This window comes from Chrysemys picta, chromosome 5 (assembly GCF_011386835.1).
Source record: "Chrysemys picta bellii isolate R12L10 chromosome 5, ASM1138683v2, whole genome shotgun sequence".
Taxonomy (NCBI): domain Eukaryota; kingdom Metazoa; phylum Chordata; order Testudines; family Emydidae; genus Chrysemys; species Chrysemys picta.
In genome coordinates this window covers 55,202,009-55,223,853 of record NC_088795.1, presented here as the reverse complement: position 1 = coordinate 55,223,853, position 21,845 = coordinate 55,202,009, and the positions used below count along the sequence as shown (strand labels likewise).

Genomic DNA, 21,845 nt, shown 5'->3' with positions numbered 1-21,845 from the left:
TAGTTTTTTTAGAAGTACTGTGTATTGTATCTACAATCTAGCAACTTCACAGAAAAAACTGTTTGGTAATTTAGGCACTTTCCCCATATATCTTAATTTTTATTGTTTTCTGGTTCCATTGGACAGAGTTTACACATCAAAATTGAACAATTTGATTTATTTAAAATTCACCTCAAAATGCATTGTATTTAGGTTTTTTTTTGTTTGTTTGTTAAAAAAGAACATTCAAAGCATCAAAATATTACTAATTTAAAAAGAACCCTTGTTAAGAATAAAACAGTTTACATACTGTAGATTGGAAAAAACCTATGGTAGATTAGGCACAGTACTAAGGCCAGCATGACAGAAAACAAGACTAACACACTCATTCAACATGTAAAAGTTCTGGACAAAGAGAGATAGTTTATTGAAAGGTATCTGTGTAAAAAAAAAGTGTTAGTAAATTTTCAATCCAGACATAATTAATAAATTTAAGTCATTTATGTACTTGAAGAAAATCTATTTTCTCCTGACAGCTAAATTATGGTTCTAAACCAAGGCAGAGTATTATTTGGAACTGGGATAGTGAACAAAAAAGAATCACAGTACACAAAGCTTTAAATCCTGTACCAGGAAAAAGCAACAAGGGGATCAGTTAGATATAGTATCTATTTTATAAAAAACAGATATAAAATATCAGTTGCATAGGGATCTAAATATAAGGCAAAGCAGAAGATTGTAGAAAGGGCACTATAGTGTCAAAACATAGTATTTCCATTTGAATTACTATCTAATTCAAAATCACAGTATCGTGCTAGTACTACAAACAGAGAATGTCAAACTGTCCCATTAATTTCAAATTGAAAACCAACATTAGGACTTCTAAGAAATCTAAAACTAAGTTCATTGTCTAACCTGATCAGTGTATTAGCACAACAGTGCTTGGTACGTACCTGATTATTTATATATTCTACCTTCTGTAAATAATATCAAGGTTACTACTTGTTAATAAGTGTGAGATCACAACATTACTGCATGCCATCAGTGGTTTGCAGGTTTACTCAACAATTAATTATTCAGTCTTTAAAAGTGTAAGATCCCACCCTGCAGAATCTTCACCCAATGAACACAGAACACTGTCATTAATAAAATACATTAGACATTCCACCACTAATAACTAATGTTTAAGCCATGTTGCTAGATCCTAAAACCAATGTAGTTCATTATTATTAACTCACAGCAATTTTTGTTAGGAAGGTAACCTGTAGACTTCCAAATATTCTTTGCATGTATTAAATATAAAAACAGTATGTAACTATCGTTTATTTCTTGACATTTCAAGTAGATTATTAAACTGTGACACTACTTCTGCTAAATCATTTCTAAGTTGTTAACATGAAGTTCAAACATTAATTTCCATATCTACAAGTAGCTTAATTAACCTAGAATTGTAATGTATAGTAGTGTAAGAAAAAATTCTCAAAATGAATTCGTCATTAAAATTCATTAACTGGGAATACCTGAACCAACATTTTAACTGAAAAAGTGCATAAACATAGTAATACTACAAATATGTTAAATGAAGAACAAAAGGTTTTCCGGGAGCCAAGCAATACTATTTTTACACATTATTTACATTTGATGAATTATCCAGAGACCACAGGGCACAATTTAGGATCTTAAGATTTCTTTGATGTATTTAAAACGTCCTTGGACTTAGATTTCTTTGATAAATTTTAAGCATTCTTCCATCTATTCATTCTGGAAGCAACACACCAGTGAATTGCCAAGTGCTGTTCAGTCAAGCAACATGGCAGTTATGGTTCTGTATTTCATCAAAATTCATTGGGATAAATGATACTTCTTTTGTTCTTTGAGGAATAGTAGAATTTTCATTTTACACTTTTAGTTGGGGTTTCAGATTCTGTAGACTGCCTCCCATCAGTCCATGCTTCTCGCGTGCTCTTCAGTGCTAGTGTTTTCTGTTGGTCAACCACAACATAATCCACTCTTTCATCTGCCACACTGCTCCCTGAACCACTGCTTTTTTTCTGGAAAGGGGAGAGTGAGAAAAAGGCAAGTTAACGTATATTTACAATCAAATGAAGCCAGGTTCATTTGCAATAGAGCTATGAATGTAATAAGTATTTTTAAAAAAATAATACTACATACACAGAGTACTACCTACTCTATTCAACATATTGCATATGTTTTTGTTGAACATAATCTCACTTATGCTTGAGGACAATAAAACACTGAAAGACATCTCTGATAAAAACTTAGACTTTGTAACAAGACATCAGGCAACACTGATGATCATGTATAATAGCACTCAATTTTGCTGATACTGGAAAAAATACAAATGAGGGTTGAGAGCTGTAGGGAAATTCAAGTGGGAAGGTATAATCATAGAATCGTAGGATTGGAAGGGAACTCGAGAAGTCATCTAGTCCACTTCCCTGCACTCATGGCAGAACTAAGTATTATCTAGGCCATTGATACAAACACAGCCTGCTTAAGATTTTATTTTAATAGCTCCCAGTTATACGAGATAAGGCTTGTATAAAATACTAAGATTCAGGATTCCAGGGAAGAAATCCCAAGAGAGAAAATACTTGATCTGCTGTGCACTCATTGAAAGTTAAAACAAAACTTCGCTACGTGTACTGAAGTTGTAGACACAGGCACTTCCCATACTGATAAAACTACAGTGACAGTTATGTGACGCGAGATCTGTGTAACTCTCAGAAAGAGATTGTGAGTAAAGTTGATCAAGGATTTGACTTCTCTTATCATGCCTTGACAGACCAAGGTAATAGCTCCATGCAAATCTGTCATTAGGATATATTATAGCTTTGCCAGAAGGGTGCAATATTGCTTCTATGACTGGCCACAATAGATATCTGCTAGCAAATCAGGGCGAAGCTGCTGGGCTGCTTTTCTTTTTCATTGAGTAGGATAATCCAATCTAAATTTGCAACAACTCATACGTTCTTCATGCAGCTCAGTTCTGTACATCAGATCAACCTTCTTTTGAACAGTCATTTTGTTTACCTTACGAGGTGGAGTAGATTTCCCAGAATCTAGATCCAGATCTAAGTATTCGACTTGTTTATCTCCTTTGGGTTTTATCCTAGGGCTACTTCCTCCATCAAGACTGTTGCTGCCGAACAAAATCTGAAATTATAATGAAAAATAATCAAGTCAACAACAATGAATATTCAAACATTCTACTCAGTCTATTAAACACTATCTACATAGTCAAGATTTTGGAACTCATCAAGGAGATCTCCTGGTCTGGTAAATAATTCATATTTTATAGCCTATTATTAATGATCTAACAATATTCTAAACAAAAATTAGGTTTAACTAATGTTGATCTTGGGACACAGAGTCAAAAGATAGGGGGAAAAAAATCAAGTTTCAGGTAGACACTCGAAAAAGATTGTGTCTAATTCCTACATATGAGTGAGCTAAGAACAGTCTATGGATTTTCTGATTGGCACTCTGTGTCTCGAGTTTAACATTACTTAAGTAAAGAATTTTGTATTTCACTATATCACTATTAATAGTCATTTGATAAAAACTCAGCCTTACAATACCGGTAAAGTTTTGAAAAAAATCTTTTGCATTTCATTCAAAAACTATCATAATAACTAATCTGAAAATCCAAAAGAATTATTCAGTTGATAAAACTGCAGGATTAATCTAACTCTAGAAAATTTGGACAGGGCTGCCTAAACTGAACTATTGTATTGCATGAACCTAGTTTTCAATTAGCCCAGATTTTTACCACCTCACCTCCTCTGTCCTCTCCCAGCCTGATCCCTCCCTCTTAACAGGTGTTATAGGAACAGTACAATAGAAGGACTCTTCTCTAAAAGATAAAGAAAAAAAAAAGGAAGACAGAGGGCAGCAGTCAGCAAAAAATGAAGAGCAAGGCAGAAGGAAAGACAGGGTAAGGCTGACAGCAACTTAAAAGAAAATGCTGAATATTGCTCATTTAACTAAATTAAACAGAAATATGACACGTAGAAACAAGATACATTAAAGTCAATGATAGGAAAGGATGAGAAAATTATGGACCCTTTTTTAAGTTGTAGTTAAAACAATGAAGTTTCCAAAAACTTTATATACTCAGTGCATTTTGTAAACCTAGAGCTTTGTAGCCATCTCAAGATCACTGGGAAAAACCCCCAATGCTTAAAGAGTTAATTTAGGGGGGTTGTTCTGTTCTTTTTTTTTTTAATTCCATTACACAATTTATTCCATTATCACCAATGCCTTTAACAGTAGGAGGAAACATGGACAAACAAAAATGGCTAGGATTAAAAAAACTGAGTCAATTAAGCATCTGAGTTGTTTGTTAGGAACTTCTTTGAAAGGGTTTACTATATTTCATTTATAAAATACAAGTTTTATTGTCTGTATCATTGTTTCTGGCATGTGTAATAGTATATTACTCTTTATATAGAAAAGGGTCTATATTTCACACATTTACACAAACAGGATGTGTCCAATAAAAACAAAAACCAAAGTCTTAAAATATAATTAAAAGAAAAACAAAAGGGATTTGGTACCATAATCTAGAAGAATGAGAGATGTAAGACAGTAGAAAATTTTATAAGCAATGGGCCAGTCCTTTAGATATGAAATTAAACACATTCATTTAAGTTTTAAAATTAAATTTCTTAAGTGGCAACTTGGTCTAGTGGCTTGAACACAGAATCAGCAAACAGAAATGCCTGATTTCTAATTCTGATTCTGCTACTGATTTGCTGCATGGCTAAAGGTAATTCACAATCACTGTGTCTCAATTTCTCCAGCTCTAAAATGGAATATATCACTGCTTACTTACCAGTAACTCCTTCACAAGGCTGTTGTGAGGATCAGTTAATGCCTTCACAGTGCTTTCAAATATTACTATTTGTATTTTAATTCCTACTAAATAAGAATCTAAGCAACACTTAGATATTAAGTGATGAGCACTATGTAAAAAAATTAAAATAGCTAAGATGGGCCTGAGTTGAAAAGTTTGGCTACAGATGATATGAACTTTCCCAAAGTTCAATGGTGCTCTGAACTATATTTTGGTTTAGGAAAGTACTAACCTTTTATTTTAAAATGCTACTGCAAATTCTTGCTTCTATTTGGGAAAAACATGCATCACTCATGATACATTTCAGTGAACACCTAAATATAATGTACACACAGCTAACAACTTCTACACTGTATCTGATGTGAACAAGTGAAATGAAATTTAATTCACTTTTGCTAACAATTTCTTGGATGACTATACTGAAAGCAAAAAGCTATCTGAAGAAAAAAGTAGACAATATAATCATTATCATTTTATCTTGTATATAAAATATTTCCTTTTTTTTTAAAAAAAGTATAATAAACATATACATATTTTTAGAAAAACTTGAAAAAGAAATATCAATGGAGATTTCTTATGACTTTTTTGTTCCTTCCGTGGTTCTTGCAATGTTTACTTGCAACATTTCTTTTTCAAAAGGACTCTGGAGTGGCTTGAGAATACTAGCATTATTTATATCCACTGAAACAGATTACTTACTGACACGTAGCCCAGGAACAAAGATTACAGAAAGGAAGAGACAGAAACCTTGGGAAAGAACATATTTTAAACCACTTTGTCCAAAAGGTGTCCTACTCTCAACATATATTGTGGACATACTAACCTTGAGCAACTCTACTCTTAACATTCTCACTGCTACAGTGTTAAAACAAAGCTAAAATTCTATAAAGATAAATGGTTTTTGGTTTTGATGCAGAAAATGGAAAGAAAGGTTTGTTGACTGAAGAAGGATTTGTGTTTGCATAATTTAAAAGTAAGGACTGCACAGGAAGAGAGTAGTTAAGATGTAGATTTTACATACTGAGTCTTCAGTGGACTGATTTGGATTCATGGGTACATAATTCTCTTCACTGTCGTGTGAGTCACTGCTGGAAGTTGTGCTATGAACTGAATCCGGTCTGGGAGACATAGGAAACCTGGAGGAGCTAATTACCAGGAATTATTTTACAAACAATCAAACTAGAATATTTTAACACTCCTGGTAAACAAAAAAAAAAAGTATATTACAGCTTAAACTCTTATTTGTCAGCTTTACCAGGGTTGAGTTTTCTGGTTATACATTGTCTTTTTTATTTAACAAATGATACCGAACATACATACATACATACATATAGCTGACACATGCTTGCGCACATGGCTGCGCTTGTGTACACACACACACACACACACACACACACACACACACACGCACAACGGAAATCTCAGTCTCTGCTAGAGAGGCTGAAAAAGGAAAGATTGCAGATATATTTATTAATGCTCCAGTAAAAAGAAAATAAATCCTCTAAAGTAAGAAAATCTAAGAGACTTACTCTCGTGCAAAACTTCGGGTGATAGGAGATCTAACTGGGGCTTGCAATTCTTCCCATTCTGGCAGAGGTTTTATTTCTAGTGGAGCTGGTTTTGCTATATAAAAAACAAACAACAATCTTAAAGCACAGAAAATTTGAAAACAAATCCAAATTCAGCAGCTATTCTAAGGCCAACAATGCACAGAAATCAATATCATTACTTTTATTTTAAGTTGCCACTGAGTAAAAGATTTGCATATAAACCCCAAAATACACTTATCCGGAAATGTTCATTTCTGAAAAAGGTTTCTGAACCACTGTCTGTATTATAAACTTTCCAAAATAATTATGATGTTGTTAGTAATGAGTGCTACCACAATTAGAGAATTTTGAAAGCTGAATATTAACGTGCGATTCTATTCTGAAAAGGGAATCTGAAAATGGCACTCTAGGATTCTATGTTTATTGTGCCACAAAGACTCATCAAATTGCCAGTCCTGCAAACTCTAGATCTGAAATATTTTCTTGGCTCATAATTATTTGTCAATAATAAAGACTCTGCAGACCCAATTCTGCATTCACTTACACATTTGCAATCCCATTGTTAGGGCTGCAGAGGTGAAAGTGAGGGCCCTTTAACTGGAATTTAGTTAACAAAATTGATGAGGCATGAGTCATAACAGAATCCAACTCAGTCTTCCATAGGTGATTTAGTTCTCTGTACTGCTTAACTTGAGAGAAAAGCAGAAGAAACATACCAGCACCATTAACATCAGATGATAGGATTCTGAGTAAGGTGCATTTTTACACAATTTTCAGAGCTTAAACTAAAACGGAAATTAAATTTAAGTGCTTTTGAGTTGTAAAAAACCCAATGGATTTCTGTACTGCAAGACTTATAGGGAAGTCTATTTATCATCAATCTTAATTTCTATCATATCTGACATTTAAAAATTCAAATATTATTTTGAGTAGGTAGTTATGACATTATTATGAACGCTATTAGAGTTTTTTCACAAAAAAAAACCCCAAAATTAAATATCAGCTACACAGGATTGTTGACAGCCCATCTGACTGCTCCAAGACCAACCTACTTACCAATATCAAACTTCAGCCAGTTTAAAACTAGTTCATACACAGTGAAACCTGTCAAAGTGACCACTTGTGGGATTCTCAAAAATCAATTGCTTAACAGAGGTGGTCTTATAAGGGGGAGCAGAACTGTACTCATTTCAGCTAGGGGGGCTATTTTGAGGCAGTATTAGGATAAAGGGTTATCTAAAAAGGTCAGCCCTTGGTACAAATTTCTATGTAATTTTTTTTTAATTGAAATGTTACAGATAAGTGATTATTGGACTTAATCGCACCAAACTGTTCTCCACTGCAGTTAAAATGCAGTATAGTCACCTACATGTAGCTCAAGAGGTATCAGCATACATCAGTAACTTACAATGAACATCAGAACTTACTCTGCCAGCTTAATTCATGCTTAGCAGCAACTTATTTATCAGGTAGTCCCATTGATTTAAAAAAAATCCCAATAATTTATTTCCGTGACTTACTTAAGGAATAAGGTACTACTCAACGTAAGCTAGGGTGGCAGAACTGAACCTTACTTAAGCAACAAATATGCTACCGGATGAGTGGCTATGGTGGATACCAGCACAGCCCAAGTGCTTTTTAAGGCATGAGGCTGAATGGCAGCTACACTCAACAGCCCAAGTGCAACCACTGTATCTTTAGAAATGCAGTAACGTCTTGATCGAAAGCCCAATGAAATCAGCAAGATTCAGTCTATCAATTTAAATGGACTTTTGATCAGGCTTTAAATGCACCTGATGAAGCATGCTTTAAAAAAAAGTTTGACATTTGTAATTTGTCCTAACCCATGTGACTGTACTGGATACCAACACAGTTAGTGTCTACAATAAACCTGTCAGACTCCACCTTCGTAATGCTCATTTAAAAAACATAAATGAATTCGCTGTACTAATAGATAGTCACAGGATCAATCTCTTTGACTGCACCTTGACATTTAGCTAACAGCAGATTATTAACTTGTGACATTTATGTTCTCTCTTAATTAGAAGTTCTTTCAAACAACATACTGGTTGATCACATACCCTTGTTTCTAAATAAACAGATACAAAATTAAATCTGAAATATGAGCAGCTATAAACTGAACAGAACAAAACTTGTATGTATAAGTGTTAATTTCTGGTAATGCTTTACTTATACTATTCAGGATGTAAGAATGTTTTCCCCTGCATGGGAAACACTTTTGATTAGCAAGTAAAATGTGTCCAATATCTTAGATTACAACATTAGCAGTGACAATGCTTTATTACAGTTTAATCTTTAAAAGAAACATACTTTTTTTTTTTTTTTTTTTTTTAAACACAGCCCCATACAACATGCAGTGCTATAGTACATACCCTTTCTTCTTGTAGCAAAGTCACCTATGGTTTGTGAATCAGTTCGCTCTAAACCATGTGGTTTAGGTCTTAAAATTTTAGGACTTTGACCTAATTGGTAAAAAGAAGACTCTCTTAATATAATGTTCGTTTTATAATTGGAAAAATGGAATTCTGTAAATAAGCAGCAGAACCCCTTGCAGAAAGGCTAACTGCATAAGCATAAGCAAGCTGCTGAGGGAGAGTTTTACAGCCCAGCTAGGTCTCATGCCAGGGCTTAAGCACAACACTTTAAAGGAACAAAACATTGCATGCAAGAAGCTTGTCTGAAGCAAGTAAGATGTATCTAAAAGGTAGAAAGCTATTAAAAAAAAAAGACATTTCTGTTGAATTACAATTTTTAAAAGTAGTTTTGAATAAAAAATTGCCATGTTAGAGGAACATTTAAGAAGATATGGAAAATGGTTATCCTTTAAAATTTAGGTTAAAATGAAATTGTAAAAGATAGTTTATATGAATTTCCACTATATTAATCCTTAAAAACCAACAAAGTCCCTTTATTTTTCTTCCAGATAAGTCTTTTGGGAGTCTTTTTCATACTATATTTGCTGATCTGTCTCAAGCTTCCTTCTGACCCTGAGGAAGCAGACATGACTTTCTCTTAGTGTCACAGTCATTCTGTAGAGGACTAATTCCAGGTTTAATTCTGGGCCACGGGATGTGATATAAACTTAAGTCTGCATATGTCCAATCCAGAAGAACTCTCATTGATGTTAACAGGAGGTCTTAATAAAGAGCTAGAGTAGATCGACTGTGGCTATGTTGATGTTATAAATAATGCCAAACGTTTCAGATCTGGGTTCCTAAAGACAGCTCCTGAATCCCATATTTAGGAACGCAAATAAAAAAGTGTCCTAATTTTCAGAGGCGCTTACTACCTGCTGCTCCCACTTATTTTAAACCTCACTTTAGGCACTCAGGTTTGAACAATTTGGAACAAACTTTTCCTATAGCTATTTATTATTCAGTATCTTACTGTTGTATTCATAGATATTGTTATATTCGGATGACATGCTGCCCTTTATGACCACTGTATTTTTGACCTTTGTTTCTCTTTCTTACCCATCTTCTTTTCTCTGGTTCTCCTCTCCCAGCCTTGTCTTTGTCTCTCTCCTTCTTTTGCCCCTCTGCATTGTTCTCCCTGGAGCAAATCCCAAATCTCCCCCCTCCCTCCATGGGCTACATTACCATTCCCCTCCCTGTCCTAACTGCTCAAAGGGGGGGAGGGATAGCTCAGGGGTTTGAGCCTGCTAAACCCAGGATTAGGAGTTCAATCCTTGAGGGGGCCATTTAGGGATCTGGGGCAAAAATCGGTCTGGGGATTGGTCCTGCTTTGAGCAGGGGGTTGGACTAGATGACCTCCTGAGGTCCCTTCCAACTCTGATAGTCTATGAAAAACTCTATGAAAACAATCAGCAATGAAATAGTTAATGTTAAGCGGTTAAATGTCACCATGAAATTTAAGAGGGAATGAGATTGGTGGAGAGCAGAGAGTTCACAGCTATTGTTTCAGGCTATCTGCAGACTCAAAAAGACAACACTATATTGGTTTATAATTGCTTAACATTTAAAATTATTAGTAACAAAAACATCCAAACATAGGCCAGAATCTTGACATACTTTAGGCTTAATCCTTTAAAACAGGTCAAACAGCAGATACTGTTTCAGTGTATTTCACACAGGTTGAGTAACTACAACAGCTAACTAGCTAGGCTTAACTACAAACTCCTGCTAAATTGTGAAGTAAATTTCTCTTTTACTTTTTTCTTCTATTGTATATACTTTACACCTATACATTTGCAATAGAGATACGGTAGCTCAAGCTATATCATCTGATACATTATACTGTGCTATTACTAGATTACACAATTCTTAATTGACACCTTTTAGATGCAAGAAACTATATTAGAAAATTACAGCTATCAAAAGGCATTCTGTAATAGACCCCTTCAAGAAAGTTTAATTGCCTAGGCAACCTGACCACAAAATACTCCATATAGTTCATACGAGGTTGTCCATTTTAAATATATATGTGGTCAATGTAAAACAGGGAATCACCACAGAGCAGGTCTGTTTCTAGTGGGGGCTTGCCAGTATCTGTTCTTAGCCCTACACTATTTAACATTTTTAATCAATGACCTGGAAGAAAACATATAATCATTACTAATAAAGTTTGCAGATGACAAAAATTGGGGGAGAGGTAAATAATGAAAAGGACAGGTCACTGATACAGAGCAATCTGCATCATTTGGTAAAGTGGGTACAAGCAAACAATATGCATTTGAATATGGCCAAATGTAAAAGTACACATCAAGGACCAAAGAATGTAGGCCATACTTAAAGGATGGGGAATGCTATCAAGGGAAGTTAGCTGTGAGATGTGCTAAGTGTTTCAAAGAGTTCAGCCTAAATATCATACAGATTTTGAGTCAAGAGAACTGACAACTTCTTAGACAAAAAGAAAAGAGTTTTGAATTGTCTTGTAAGCTAAAGATTTTAACAACTATTTGAAACTTTGGTTCAAGTGGCATAAGACCTGGTGGTACTGGTGAAATTCCAGAAGAGTTAGAATAGCTTCAAAATTATTACCTGCATGTTACGTTCTGGGTTTCCTGTGTGACAGTCTTGTGCATGTATCAGTGGCAAAACTTGGCTATGAGTATCACCTGGCCAAGGCAATTCAGAACTGAATTTACTCTCTGATAATTAAATAACTTGTCTAAACTTCTAAATCCTACTGTAGAATTGTTTGGTTGAACTGATGTGAGCAGTCCCATAATTCCATTGGCATATAAGCTTGATTGGAAATAAATAAGGATAGATCGTTCCACACTGATACCAGAATCACCCACACACTCATACTAGTAAAGAACTAGGATAAAAGTTTGATAAAACTGTGAATTAATTTAACTGATTTATTATCTCTTGAAAACTAACATCCCACATTGTGGTCAATTTTTCTGTCTGTGAACACCAGCATCTAACCATCTTTATTTTGCTTTTTGTAATTTTTTTAATCTGCTTTAAAAGCTATTTTGGCTAATAAAACTCATCAATTTATAATAATAATTCTTCACTCTGTACTTATGCTAAGGAGAACAGATCCAGAGAATAGTGAGAAACCTAGCAGAGGTAAGTGATTAATTAAATTATTTAGCCAATGTATATTGTGTAACCTATCTTTAATGTGGCTGGTAGGTGTCCAACCCACTACCATGACTTGTTATTTTAGGTCTGTTAATGATTCAATGTGGTTTTGAGCAACTTCCTCAACCTATGTTGCAGTTTTAATATTGGATATATACACTTATCTACGTCAATCTTAATTTATTGTTTGCAAAGGATTATGAAATCCTCTGTGCAGCAGCAGGAAGAGCAACACAAAGAGCTTTTCCATGTCTCAAGGGCTGAACATACAGAATCCACAGTACTTTCAGCTCCTGGCATCAAAGGAGACTGGGGCCAAAACGATGACTTGGTGGCAACATATTGTTCTGCTACCAAACTGCCAGGATTACCCAGTCCCACTATTTCAATTTATCAGATTTAAAGCTTTTGTAGGAGACATTTTTGTACAAATTAAAAACAAAGACTATCTCTGCTCTGTCATCAAAAGACCTTTATATCATTCCTCTTTCCGTCTCTCTCTAAATATATATTTCTATGCGTCTATCATCATTAGTATCAAGGCTTCCTATTAATTACCCAGAAAACATCAGTTCTATCACTATCTCAGATTTTTCTATCATGCCTCTGATTAATGCATCTGAGTACTGTAATTAAATTTCATTAAGTGTTGATGAAATATGGATTCCATGGTGGGGTCAGCTCTTTGCTTTTTCCAAGTTGTAGGAAGCTCCTTTTAAGGAGGATGAAGTACAAAAACAATTAGCTCATACTCCAGTAGATTACTTTCTGAGCAGAATGAGTCTTGGTGACTGTCTTCTAAGAGATGAGGGACTGTTCTTCAGCTTTATTTATTGAGGGTTGGAGGGTAAAGAGATGCGTTTTGCATTGCACTCCAAAGTCGCCTAGATTTGGGCTCATTTAATCTCTGGTACTTCAGAATAAAGCAAAAGGATCTTACATATTGTTTTAAGAGGCATTTGTCTGTTAATTTAAGTCCAAAATTTAAATTTTGTAAATTATTTTTAAACAAACACTTAATATAAATTTTTCATGAAAATAATAAAAAAACAAAAACAATGTTGTTTGCATTTAAAACATTACATTGCAGCCTTTGCAACTGTATACTACAATGTTGTACTAATATGCAAGAAACAAAAATTAAAAAAATTATAAATGAAATGGATTATAAAACAGAAGTGAGACTAACTAGTGTACTACAAAAGGCAAAAAAATGGAGAACAGTGTTTTTGATTTTAATAAGCAATAATATTTGTAACTGTTAAATAGATTTGTTTAATAAAATACAATTTAAGTTGGCAATGTAATGCTCTGTACAGATTCCCCTTCATCCATACATAAATTATTTTGGGATACAAATATTGTGCAATGGGACTTCATGCTGGAGGGTAACTAATAAAGTGTAGTTTTCTGAAAAATTGTGGTAAGTAAAACTGTCAACTAGAAAGAGCACTTATGGATCTAGTGTCAGAGTGTACCCAATCACACATGATTTCTCCTCCAGAATTTCAGACTACCAATGCTCCTTTTGTCTGAGAAATTGTTAGGAGTAGCCCATTTGGCACATACCTATTTTTTTTTGATCAAACAAAGGTTTAAACTGAAAACAGAAGCCTTAATATCAGAGGGGTAGACGTGTTCGTTTGTAACCACAAAAACAACAAGGAGTCTGGCAGCACCTTAAAGACTAACAGATTTATTTGGACATAAGCTTTTGTGGGTAAAAACCCACTTCTTCAGATGCAAAAAGAAGACGCATCTGAAGAAGTGGGTTTTTTACCCACAAAAGCTTATGCCCAAATAAATCTGTTAGTCTTTAAGGTGCCGTCGGACTCCTCGTTGTTTTTGTAGAAGCCTTAATGACACAAGAAGCCTTAGGCTTGGTCTACACTAAACCCCCAAATCGAACTAAGGTACGCAACTTCAGATACGTGAATAACGTAGCTGAAGTTCGAAGTACCTTAGTTCGAACTTACCTCGGTCCACACGCGGCAGGCAGGCTCCCCCGTCGACTCCGCGGTACTCCTCTCGCCGAGCTGGAGTACCGCAGTCGACGGCGAGCACTTCCGGGTTCGACTTATCGCGTCCAGACAAGACGCGATAAGTCGAACCCAGAAGTTCGATTGCCAGCCGCCGAACTAGCGGCTGGGTATAGACGTACCCTTAGTCTTGTGTAGTAAGCATGAAAAGAAAGCTAGCATCAAAAAGTACAACTGTTCAGACAGTGGTACAATCTTTCATTACAACAGCAATGACCTAACATTTTTGGTTTTCATGACACTTAAGCTCTTCAGGGCAGGGACTTTCATTAGTTTTGTGTATAGCTCAGCACACTGTCACTGAAAAACAAATACAGAGTAAATCTAAGATTTTGGTTAAAGATGGATATTTTTGGACCACCTACTGTTGGCTGCTTGATTTGTTGCATCAGGAAAATTCCATTTAAATGCCAATGCCATTTATATCTCAGTAATTCAGGGCTTAAAATTAAAAAGGTAATTCTACCAACATGATAGAAATACATGCCCTGTTAATGCAGTTTCCTGGCCACCACCAACAGGACTCTAATCCTCACAACCAAAAGAGATCCGAAGTAGGAATTCTAGACCACTGCCTTATTTGGAGTGGGAGATGGAGGGGGAAAAGCCAATATTCAGCAAGTCAGGTGTCCCAAATGGCAGTTGTTTTGCCCTTATCAAAAAGTATAAAATTATAAGGAATAGGAATTCTAGGTCTCTATTTTCAAAAAACTAATTAAAGGAAACTGAAATTTACATTTGTATTTACTTTGGGCTGGCTGTTTTCTGACATTCCAGGACAATATTCTGGAATTTCTACTCCTTTGTCCTGAAACACACAGCTCAGTCTTATTTTATAAACTTCACGGTTTGGCATCTCGCTATGTGTAAAAACTGAGGTTAAACAGCTAAACACTTTTTCCTAAGGAGTGTCAGATCCTGGGCACATGGTTCTAAATACACAGAACTCTGACAACTTCTAGATCTGTTTTTCCATGATGGTTTCCTCGACAACAATCCCCTGCCAAGGGTGGATGTGATTAGTAAAAGGTGCTGGCCCTTTGTACCACCAGGCTCATAGTGCTGTTTGTGTTGTTAGGGACAAAAGGGACAATAGAATGTTTGAAGTAAAATGTTTCAGGTATTCTGTACATGGATTCATTTTTCACAAACATCCTAGAATGTTCTGGACTTCTGTAGAATCTTGTGGAACCTTCCAGACTTTCTGAGAACTACATTTTCCTTGAACTTCCTAGAATGTTGTCAGTCATGCCCTTGTGGGTATATAAGGGGTGGGGCATCACCTGTCAGTCAGTGAGATATACGAACGATGTGAAGTGAAGTGAGAGCCCAGCTGCGATATTGTGAACCTTGTTTTACTGTGTAATTGTGAAAACTGTACTTGTGTTTTAAGACTTGAAGAATGCAAATAGCATCTAATAAAGAACATATTTAATGAGATGTCAGAGAGATCTATTGAACCCCATCTACACAACAATATGAAAGAAATACTGTCACTTCTTTTGCCATGCTTAACACGTAATGTTTGATGACTTTCTAAGACTGTGGAACATTGACTTTTGCTCTCCCTACTACTGTCTGTTTTCCCCTATAGAAAATAAAAGATGCCCCATAAGAAGCCTTCAGGTGCTCAGTATAGGAAGCAAAAAGCTCAACTGCAATCTAGTTTGCAGCAAGGGGCAAATTTGATGAGAAAATATCTGAAACAGAACAACAGACAGTAGCGATGATCCCAGTGCAGAAGAAATTGAGAACTGAAGCATAAATGATGGAAGCCCTATTACTAAGGACTTAGCAGATTTACCTGAAGATAAGGAATGGAAATGTGAGGAAAGTGATGGAGAATTGTCCAGTTTTCCTGGTGGCGTAAAGGAGAGTGATGATAAAGAATAATGTGGCTCACATGAAAAGGAGAGTAATCACAAAGAAAAATCTGGTTTATATGAAAAAGAGAGAAATTATAAAGAAGAATCAGCCTTGCATGATGACAGAAACAGCAGGGAGAAAGACTGTACACCACAAATCGATACATCAGATCCTGCTTTATGGCTAGCGATCCTAAATTCTACCGATATTGATCGTACATCTTTGAATGGAAATCCAGGATATGATGTTTCCAGTAAATGAGCAGAAACAACACTTCTCAAAGTCACACTGCGAAAGAATACTCAAGAATGGTGAGCAACTGAATTGGCGTTGGCCAGTTTACTCAAAATCAACTGACAAAGTGTTCTGTTTTTGTTGAAAATATTTGACAAGAATTCACTTTCCAGGTACAATTAGTGCATAACTTATCTGATGCTCTGAAGCAACATGAAAAGTCACCTGACCATTTTACAGGCTACTCCAAATGGATGGAGGTCAAGTCCAGAAAACCAATGCATTATTAATGTAGAAACCCAGCTTTGGAGGAATGTGCTCGAATGTCTGATCTCAATTACCCTCTTCCTTGCAAAGCATAATTTGGCTTTCCGGGGCTTGTCAGGTAAGTTGTTCAGTGAACAGAATGGTTATTTCCTTGGTTTGGTAGAGCTCCTTGGGAAATACGTCATGCGTGAGCACCTACATTCAGTAAATCGTAAAGAAGCTATGCACTATTACTGCAGCAAAACAATTCAAAATGAATGGACTGACCTTATGGCAAGGAAAGTGCTTGATAACACATCTTGGCAAAGCGAAGTATTACACTATAATAATGGTCTGCACTCCTGACATTAGTTATAGTGAAAAGATGTCATTTACAGTAAGATTTGTTGATGACAAGGATGACTGTATCCAAGTAAAGGAACACTTCATCTGTTTCTGGTCTGTGGACGACTCTACTAGAAAAGGGCTAACAGTACTGTTTATGAACATTTTGAATGAGAATAAAATAAAGCTTCAGGACTGCCACAGCCAAGGCTATGACAACGGCACAAACGTGAAGGGAAGAAACAGTGGTGTCCAGGCAAGGATCCTTGCGCTGAATCAAGAGCTTTCTTCATGCCTTGTGGCTGCCATTCCCTTAACCTGGTTGTGTCTCTCTTCAGAGTACTGCAAAGGACATGCATCCTGTTTTCAGCATCAACTATCAGGTGTAAGATTCTCACAGACATTACAAATCTGACCATGAAGTCGCTAAGTGATACTTGCTAGGAGAGCCTCATTGAGAGCATAAGGCCACTGAGGTAGCAAGTAATTGAGGTTGACGACGCCCTGATGGACTAGTGTAGTTGACTAAAGCCAAGGCAGGAATCCAACAAGGAGCAAAGCTGCAAACCAGATCATTGACTTCAAATTTCTGATCTCAATTGTGGTTTGGCACGATATCCTGTTCCAAGTAAATGTTGTAAACAAGGCATTACAAACTCAGTTAATGGACATCGCAACCGCTACTACTTTGATCAGAAGCTGCTTTGATTTAATTGTGGCCTACAGAGACAACAGATTCGAAGATGGCATCACTGCTGCCAAAGCAATGGTGGAAAACGTAGGAGTTGAACCTGTCTTCAGGGAAACTTGTATGCATCAGAAGAAAAGACAGTTTGGTTATGCGGGTAGAGATGAGATGATGGGAAGCTCAGAAGAAAAATTCAAGAGGGAGTTTTTTTGCTCGCTTATTGACACTGCTCAAGTGTCCACTGAAGAAAGGTTTGGATAAATGAAGCACCATGAAAAGGCCTGGTTTTTCTATATGACCTTAGTAAGCTGCCAGTGGACAGGAAAACACTCTTGAACAATTGTACAGACCTTCACCAGATGCTGACACATGGGGAATGTTCGGACGCCAATTATAAAGACCTCTATGCCAAATTGGACAAGATCCATCACATTTTGCCACACGGGAAGAACTCTCCACTCCAAGTTCTCCAATTCATTCATGATGCAGAGCTGAAGGACACTTTTCCTAATGTGTGGGTAGCTTTGAGGATTCTGCTCAGGCTGCTGGTCACAGTTGTAATTGGTGAGTGCATCTTTTTGAAGCTCAGGCTCATTAAAACATATCTTCAATCGATTGATGGCTGATGAGAGACTGACGTCACTTGCTATTTTATCACTTGAAAATGCCATTGGCCAGTCTTTGAATTTCTCTGATGCTGTGCTTCAGTTTGCGAGGGTAAAGGCGAGAAAAGCAACCTTTTGAACTAACGAACTAGGGTTAATATTCTAAGGCTGTTACCTACCGTAAGACAAGTTAACACTGGCCCACCCAATGCGAGTGCACAGTTCAATTTCTTGATGTTAGGGTATTTCAGTTATTCTTAAAATTATAATGTTTCTATAAGCTGAGGAAACAATTATTTGCTATATATGACAAGAATAAATACAGATTTACAGATCCCAGTGGGCAAATTTATTGTTGTATATGACAGGGATAAATTATGCATGCAAATTGTGCATCAAAGTTGTGAAATAGGCAATAAATGCAATTAAAAAAAGTTATTCAGGAAAGTTTAACAAATGGCGGGAAGGGGATGCTGAAGATGCTCCTGGCCTGGGACGCCATTTGGTCGAGGGCCGACCCTGGAGATAGAATAAATTTTTTCTCAAATCTGGCCAGTGAAATGAGATGGATGGTACTGACCCTTTGTCCTGAGGACATACAACAATGCTAGAAATCAGTTTGTTATGTATGCTTGCATCTCTCTGAATAAAAGAGCTGTTTTTGAGATAAAAGAATTGGAGAGTCTGGAAGTGATTCTAGCTGTCTTTACCTTCTCCAAATAAAATTTCTCACAGCATCAAAGATACTTTTAGATACTCCAGAAACGAAGAATGTGTCAGAAAGGGAAGAATCAGAATCCAGATAAGTCTTTTAACTGTAACTTTGATCTAGGGTTCACCGATCCATAGAATATTTGCCAAATATCACAACAACTATTCAGTGAATACCAATGAAATTAATCAAAGACTAGTATGTCGAACACTATTCAAGCAGCTCTACTCTGCTACTCACACTACATATGTCCATATTTAATTAAGCCTCAAAAATGTGATGAACTGAAAGCATTTAATCACACAACAATTATTTTATATTGTCCCAAGTACACAGTGCTTCAAGGGGGTGATTGAAACTCCAGAATCATTGACCACTCAGAATAAAGCATGTGGGACGTCAACTTGAGGTAGCTCTTCAGGTTTTATATAAATGTGAGAGATGGCAGACCTTCTTGAACAGAGAGCTTTTTCCTAGGAAATCAAGCATCATATTAAGGCTACATAAGGGGGAACATTCCAACTTGGATGTGGAAAGGGCTAACCTGCTTCATTTTATTTAAAAACCATAGACATCAAAATACCTATTTATATAAATACATTGGGAAGAGTCAGAAACAATACTGGGGGGGGGGGGATGCTACCAACATTCTTTCATTCCTCCTCCTGTCAATTTCAAGATTTTTCAGATACACACTACAGTTTTTAACAACATTTAGTAAAATACAGCCTGAAAAGTTGTTTATGTTGTTTTTAAAAAAAATTTAGACCAGGCCTTCTTTATTTGATGCTTTTTTCTACTCTATACATCTAAAACTTAGCAGAACTTCACTTGCTGCTGGACTACATTTATCTGCAATTAAAAAAAAAAATACTTAACTTGGAACTGTTTAATGTCCCTGTGTAGTGAGTCGGTGTGGCTCCCCTCCTGCCCAGAAGAGGGAGCCCACGTGCAGGCACCATAGTGGGTGGAGCCACCGCCGCCTGTCCCCGCCCCCCGGAAGTCAAGGGGCGGGACAGGAAGTATAAAGGCCGGCCGCCAGAGCTCAGTCGGCGGCCAGCCACCACAGGGAGCAGATGTGCGGCCGGGAGCTCCCGGCCAGGAGACCGCCGAAGACCGAGGCCTGGACCCTAGCTGGCCTGAGCTACCCCGGGCACGCTACGAGGAGGAGCCGCCGGAGCCCGTCCGCTCCCGTCACTGGGAGAATCCCTGGGAACCCCACCCCAGCAACCCTGAGGGTGAGACTGTACCCGAACCCCTCCGCCCCTGCTGCTACCCAGAGGAGCCGCCTGAGGACCGTTGGCCTGACTTCCCGGCAGAGCTACCGGACCTGCCACCGAGCCCTGGCAGAGAGGAGCCCATGCAGATGGACTGGCCCGAGCCCGGCGCGACGAACGAGGTAGGCTTTGAGGGGAATCGTGGAAGTAGCCCGGGGGTAGCCAACCCCGGTCCGGCTGCAACCGAGTGTGAGCCTATGTCAGTGTGTTGCGGTCTGGATACCCCACTGACCAGCAGCGGCAGTAACCGCTGCTAGGGCCCCGGGCTGGAACGCAGTGAAGTGGGTGGGCCTGCGTTCCCCCCTGCCACCCCCGCTCACGGGTGGCAGGCTTCCCCCTCACCCAACGCTCAGCTTCAGAAAGCCTAGGCGTGCCATACCTGAACTGTTTATTCGCTCAGCCCCTGCCAACAAGGGCCTGAGCTAAACTGTGTTTGCCCCGCCCTGATCCAGGGCCTGGGCTCTGAACTATTTGCTCGCTCCGCCCCTGCAACAAGGGCCTGAGCTTAACTGCGTTTGCCCCGCCCTGATCCAGGGCCTGGGCTCTGAACTATTTTGCTCGCTCAGCCCCTGCAACAAGGGCCTGAGCTTCACTGCGTTTGCCCCGCCCTGATCCAGGGCCTGGGCTCTGAACTATTTGCTCGCTCAGCCCCTGCAACCGAGGGCCTGAGCCCTGAGCTAACTGGCGGCTTTGCTCCACCCTGCACCAGAGGGCCGGAGCTTCGGGACTAACTGACTGCTTGTTCCCCCAGTAGTGAGTCGGTGTGGCTCCCCTCCTGCCCGGAAGGGTCGAGCCCCGGCTAGGACCGATTACACCCACCTTCAGCTTTTTGTAACAGAAATTCAAAGCTGAAACAACCAAGCTGCAAATTAAGAACTGCTGGATCTTGGCAACGAGCTAGGTAAACGGCAAATAAATTACATTTAAAACTACTTCTTAGAAGCTAACCTAGTAGTACAGTAGTGACTTTGCACTGCCACAGGCGAAACCTGGGTTTAATACTTGCTTTTGGGGCAAACAAATGCTCGTGAAACAGTGATCATCTCCTTGGGTGTCATGGAGAAGGCAATAAAAAAAGCATTTTTTATATCTCTAAACAGAAACAATCCCCACCTCAACTGAACAAGTGGAACTGACAGAAGCAATTGGAAGGATTAAATACTTTACTTTTTGATTATTTAGTAGAGTAAAATGAATGTACCCTTAAAACTGTATTTCTACTCTGAAAAATGACTATAAACAGTTATAAAAAAATATATAATATATATAACCTATAAGAATTGGCAGATTCTTACTCAGTTTATCTGCTCTGTGTGAATTTAGAACTAAATCAAAGCTGACACACAATTTTTACAACTTTTTAATACTACAATGCCAATGAAACTCTGGGAGAGCGAGGTGGATTCTACTCTAGCTCACGCATCATAATCAGAATTGTTAGTTTTGAATGCAGAATTCATTGTTGCAGTGCTGCCACTCTGTTTATTTTACTATAAGTCTTGTCATTTTTTGTCATTTTCTTGTGATATGTCATTTTCTTAAAGGCCAAACCTCTGATGTCACGTTATGTGAGCTTTCGTTTTCAAAAGAAAGCACATTTCTAGCTATCATGGTTTCAAAAAGCTTGACAATGTGAAAGGCTCAAAACCCAGAAGTCAAACAGAACCCTAAATTAATTATTTTTTAAGTTCTTGGGAATTTTGAATGCATGGATTTTGAATTTGTGATGTATAAGTAACGAAGAATTTAGGTTTGACTTTCAGATTGAGTTTGCAAAGAAGTAAAAAAAATAATTTTTTATATGTAAAGTGAGGAGATCTGATCTTAAATGGTATTTGAACAAATA

General features: G+C 37.5%; 1 protein-coding gene across 23 annotated transcripts in view; it reads right to left on the bottom strand.

Annotated features, from left to right (window-relative positions):
• Window positions 1-367: 367 nt before the first annotated feature.
• Window positions 368-21,845, bottom strand: part of GAB1 (GRB2 associated binding protein 1) — a 140,795-nt gene continuing 119,317 nt past the window's right edge. For 9 of the 23 annotated variants that reach the window (XM_005284307.5, XM_005284306.5, XM_042850290.2 and 6 more), the window contains 5 exons: window positions 8,802-8,891; window positions 6,388-6,481; window positions 5,880-6,003; window positions 3,034-3,156; window positions 368-2,030 (listed from right to left, as the gene is read on the bottom strand). In XM_005284307.5, coding sequence (XP_005284364.1) covers window positions 1,872-2,030; window positions 3,034-3,156; window positions 5,880-6,003; window positions 6,388-6,481; window positions 8,802-8,891 — 590 coding nt within the window. In that variant the 3' untranslated portion in view covers window positions 368-1,871. Of the gene's footprint in view, window positions 2,031-3,033; window positions 3,157-3,780; window positions 3,857-5,879; window positions 6,004-6,387; window positions 6,482-8,801; window positions 8,892-21,845 lie in introns of all 23 variants that reach the window. The other 14 variants (XM_065596423.1, XM_024103427.3, XM_065596431.1 and 11 more) reach the window with 5 other exon arrangements.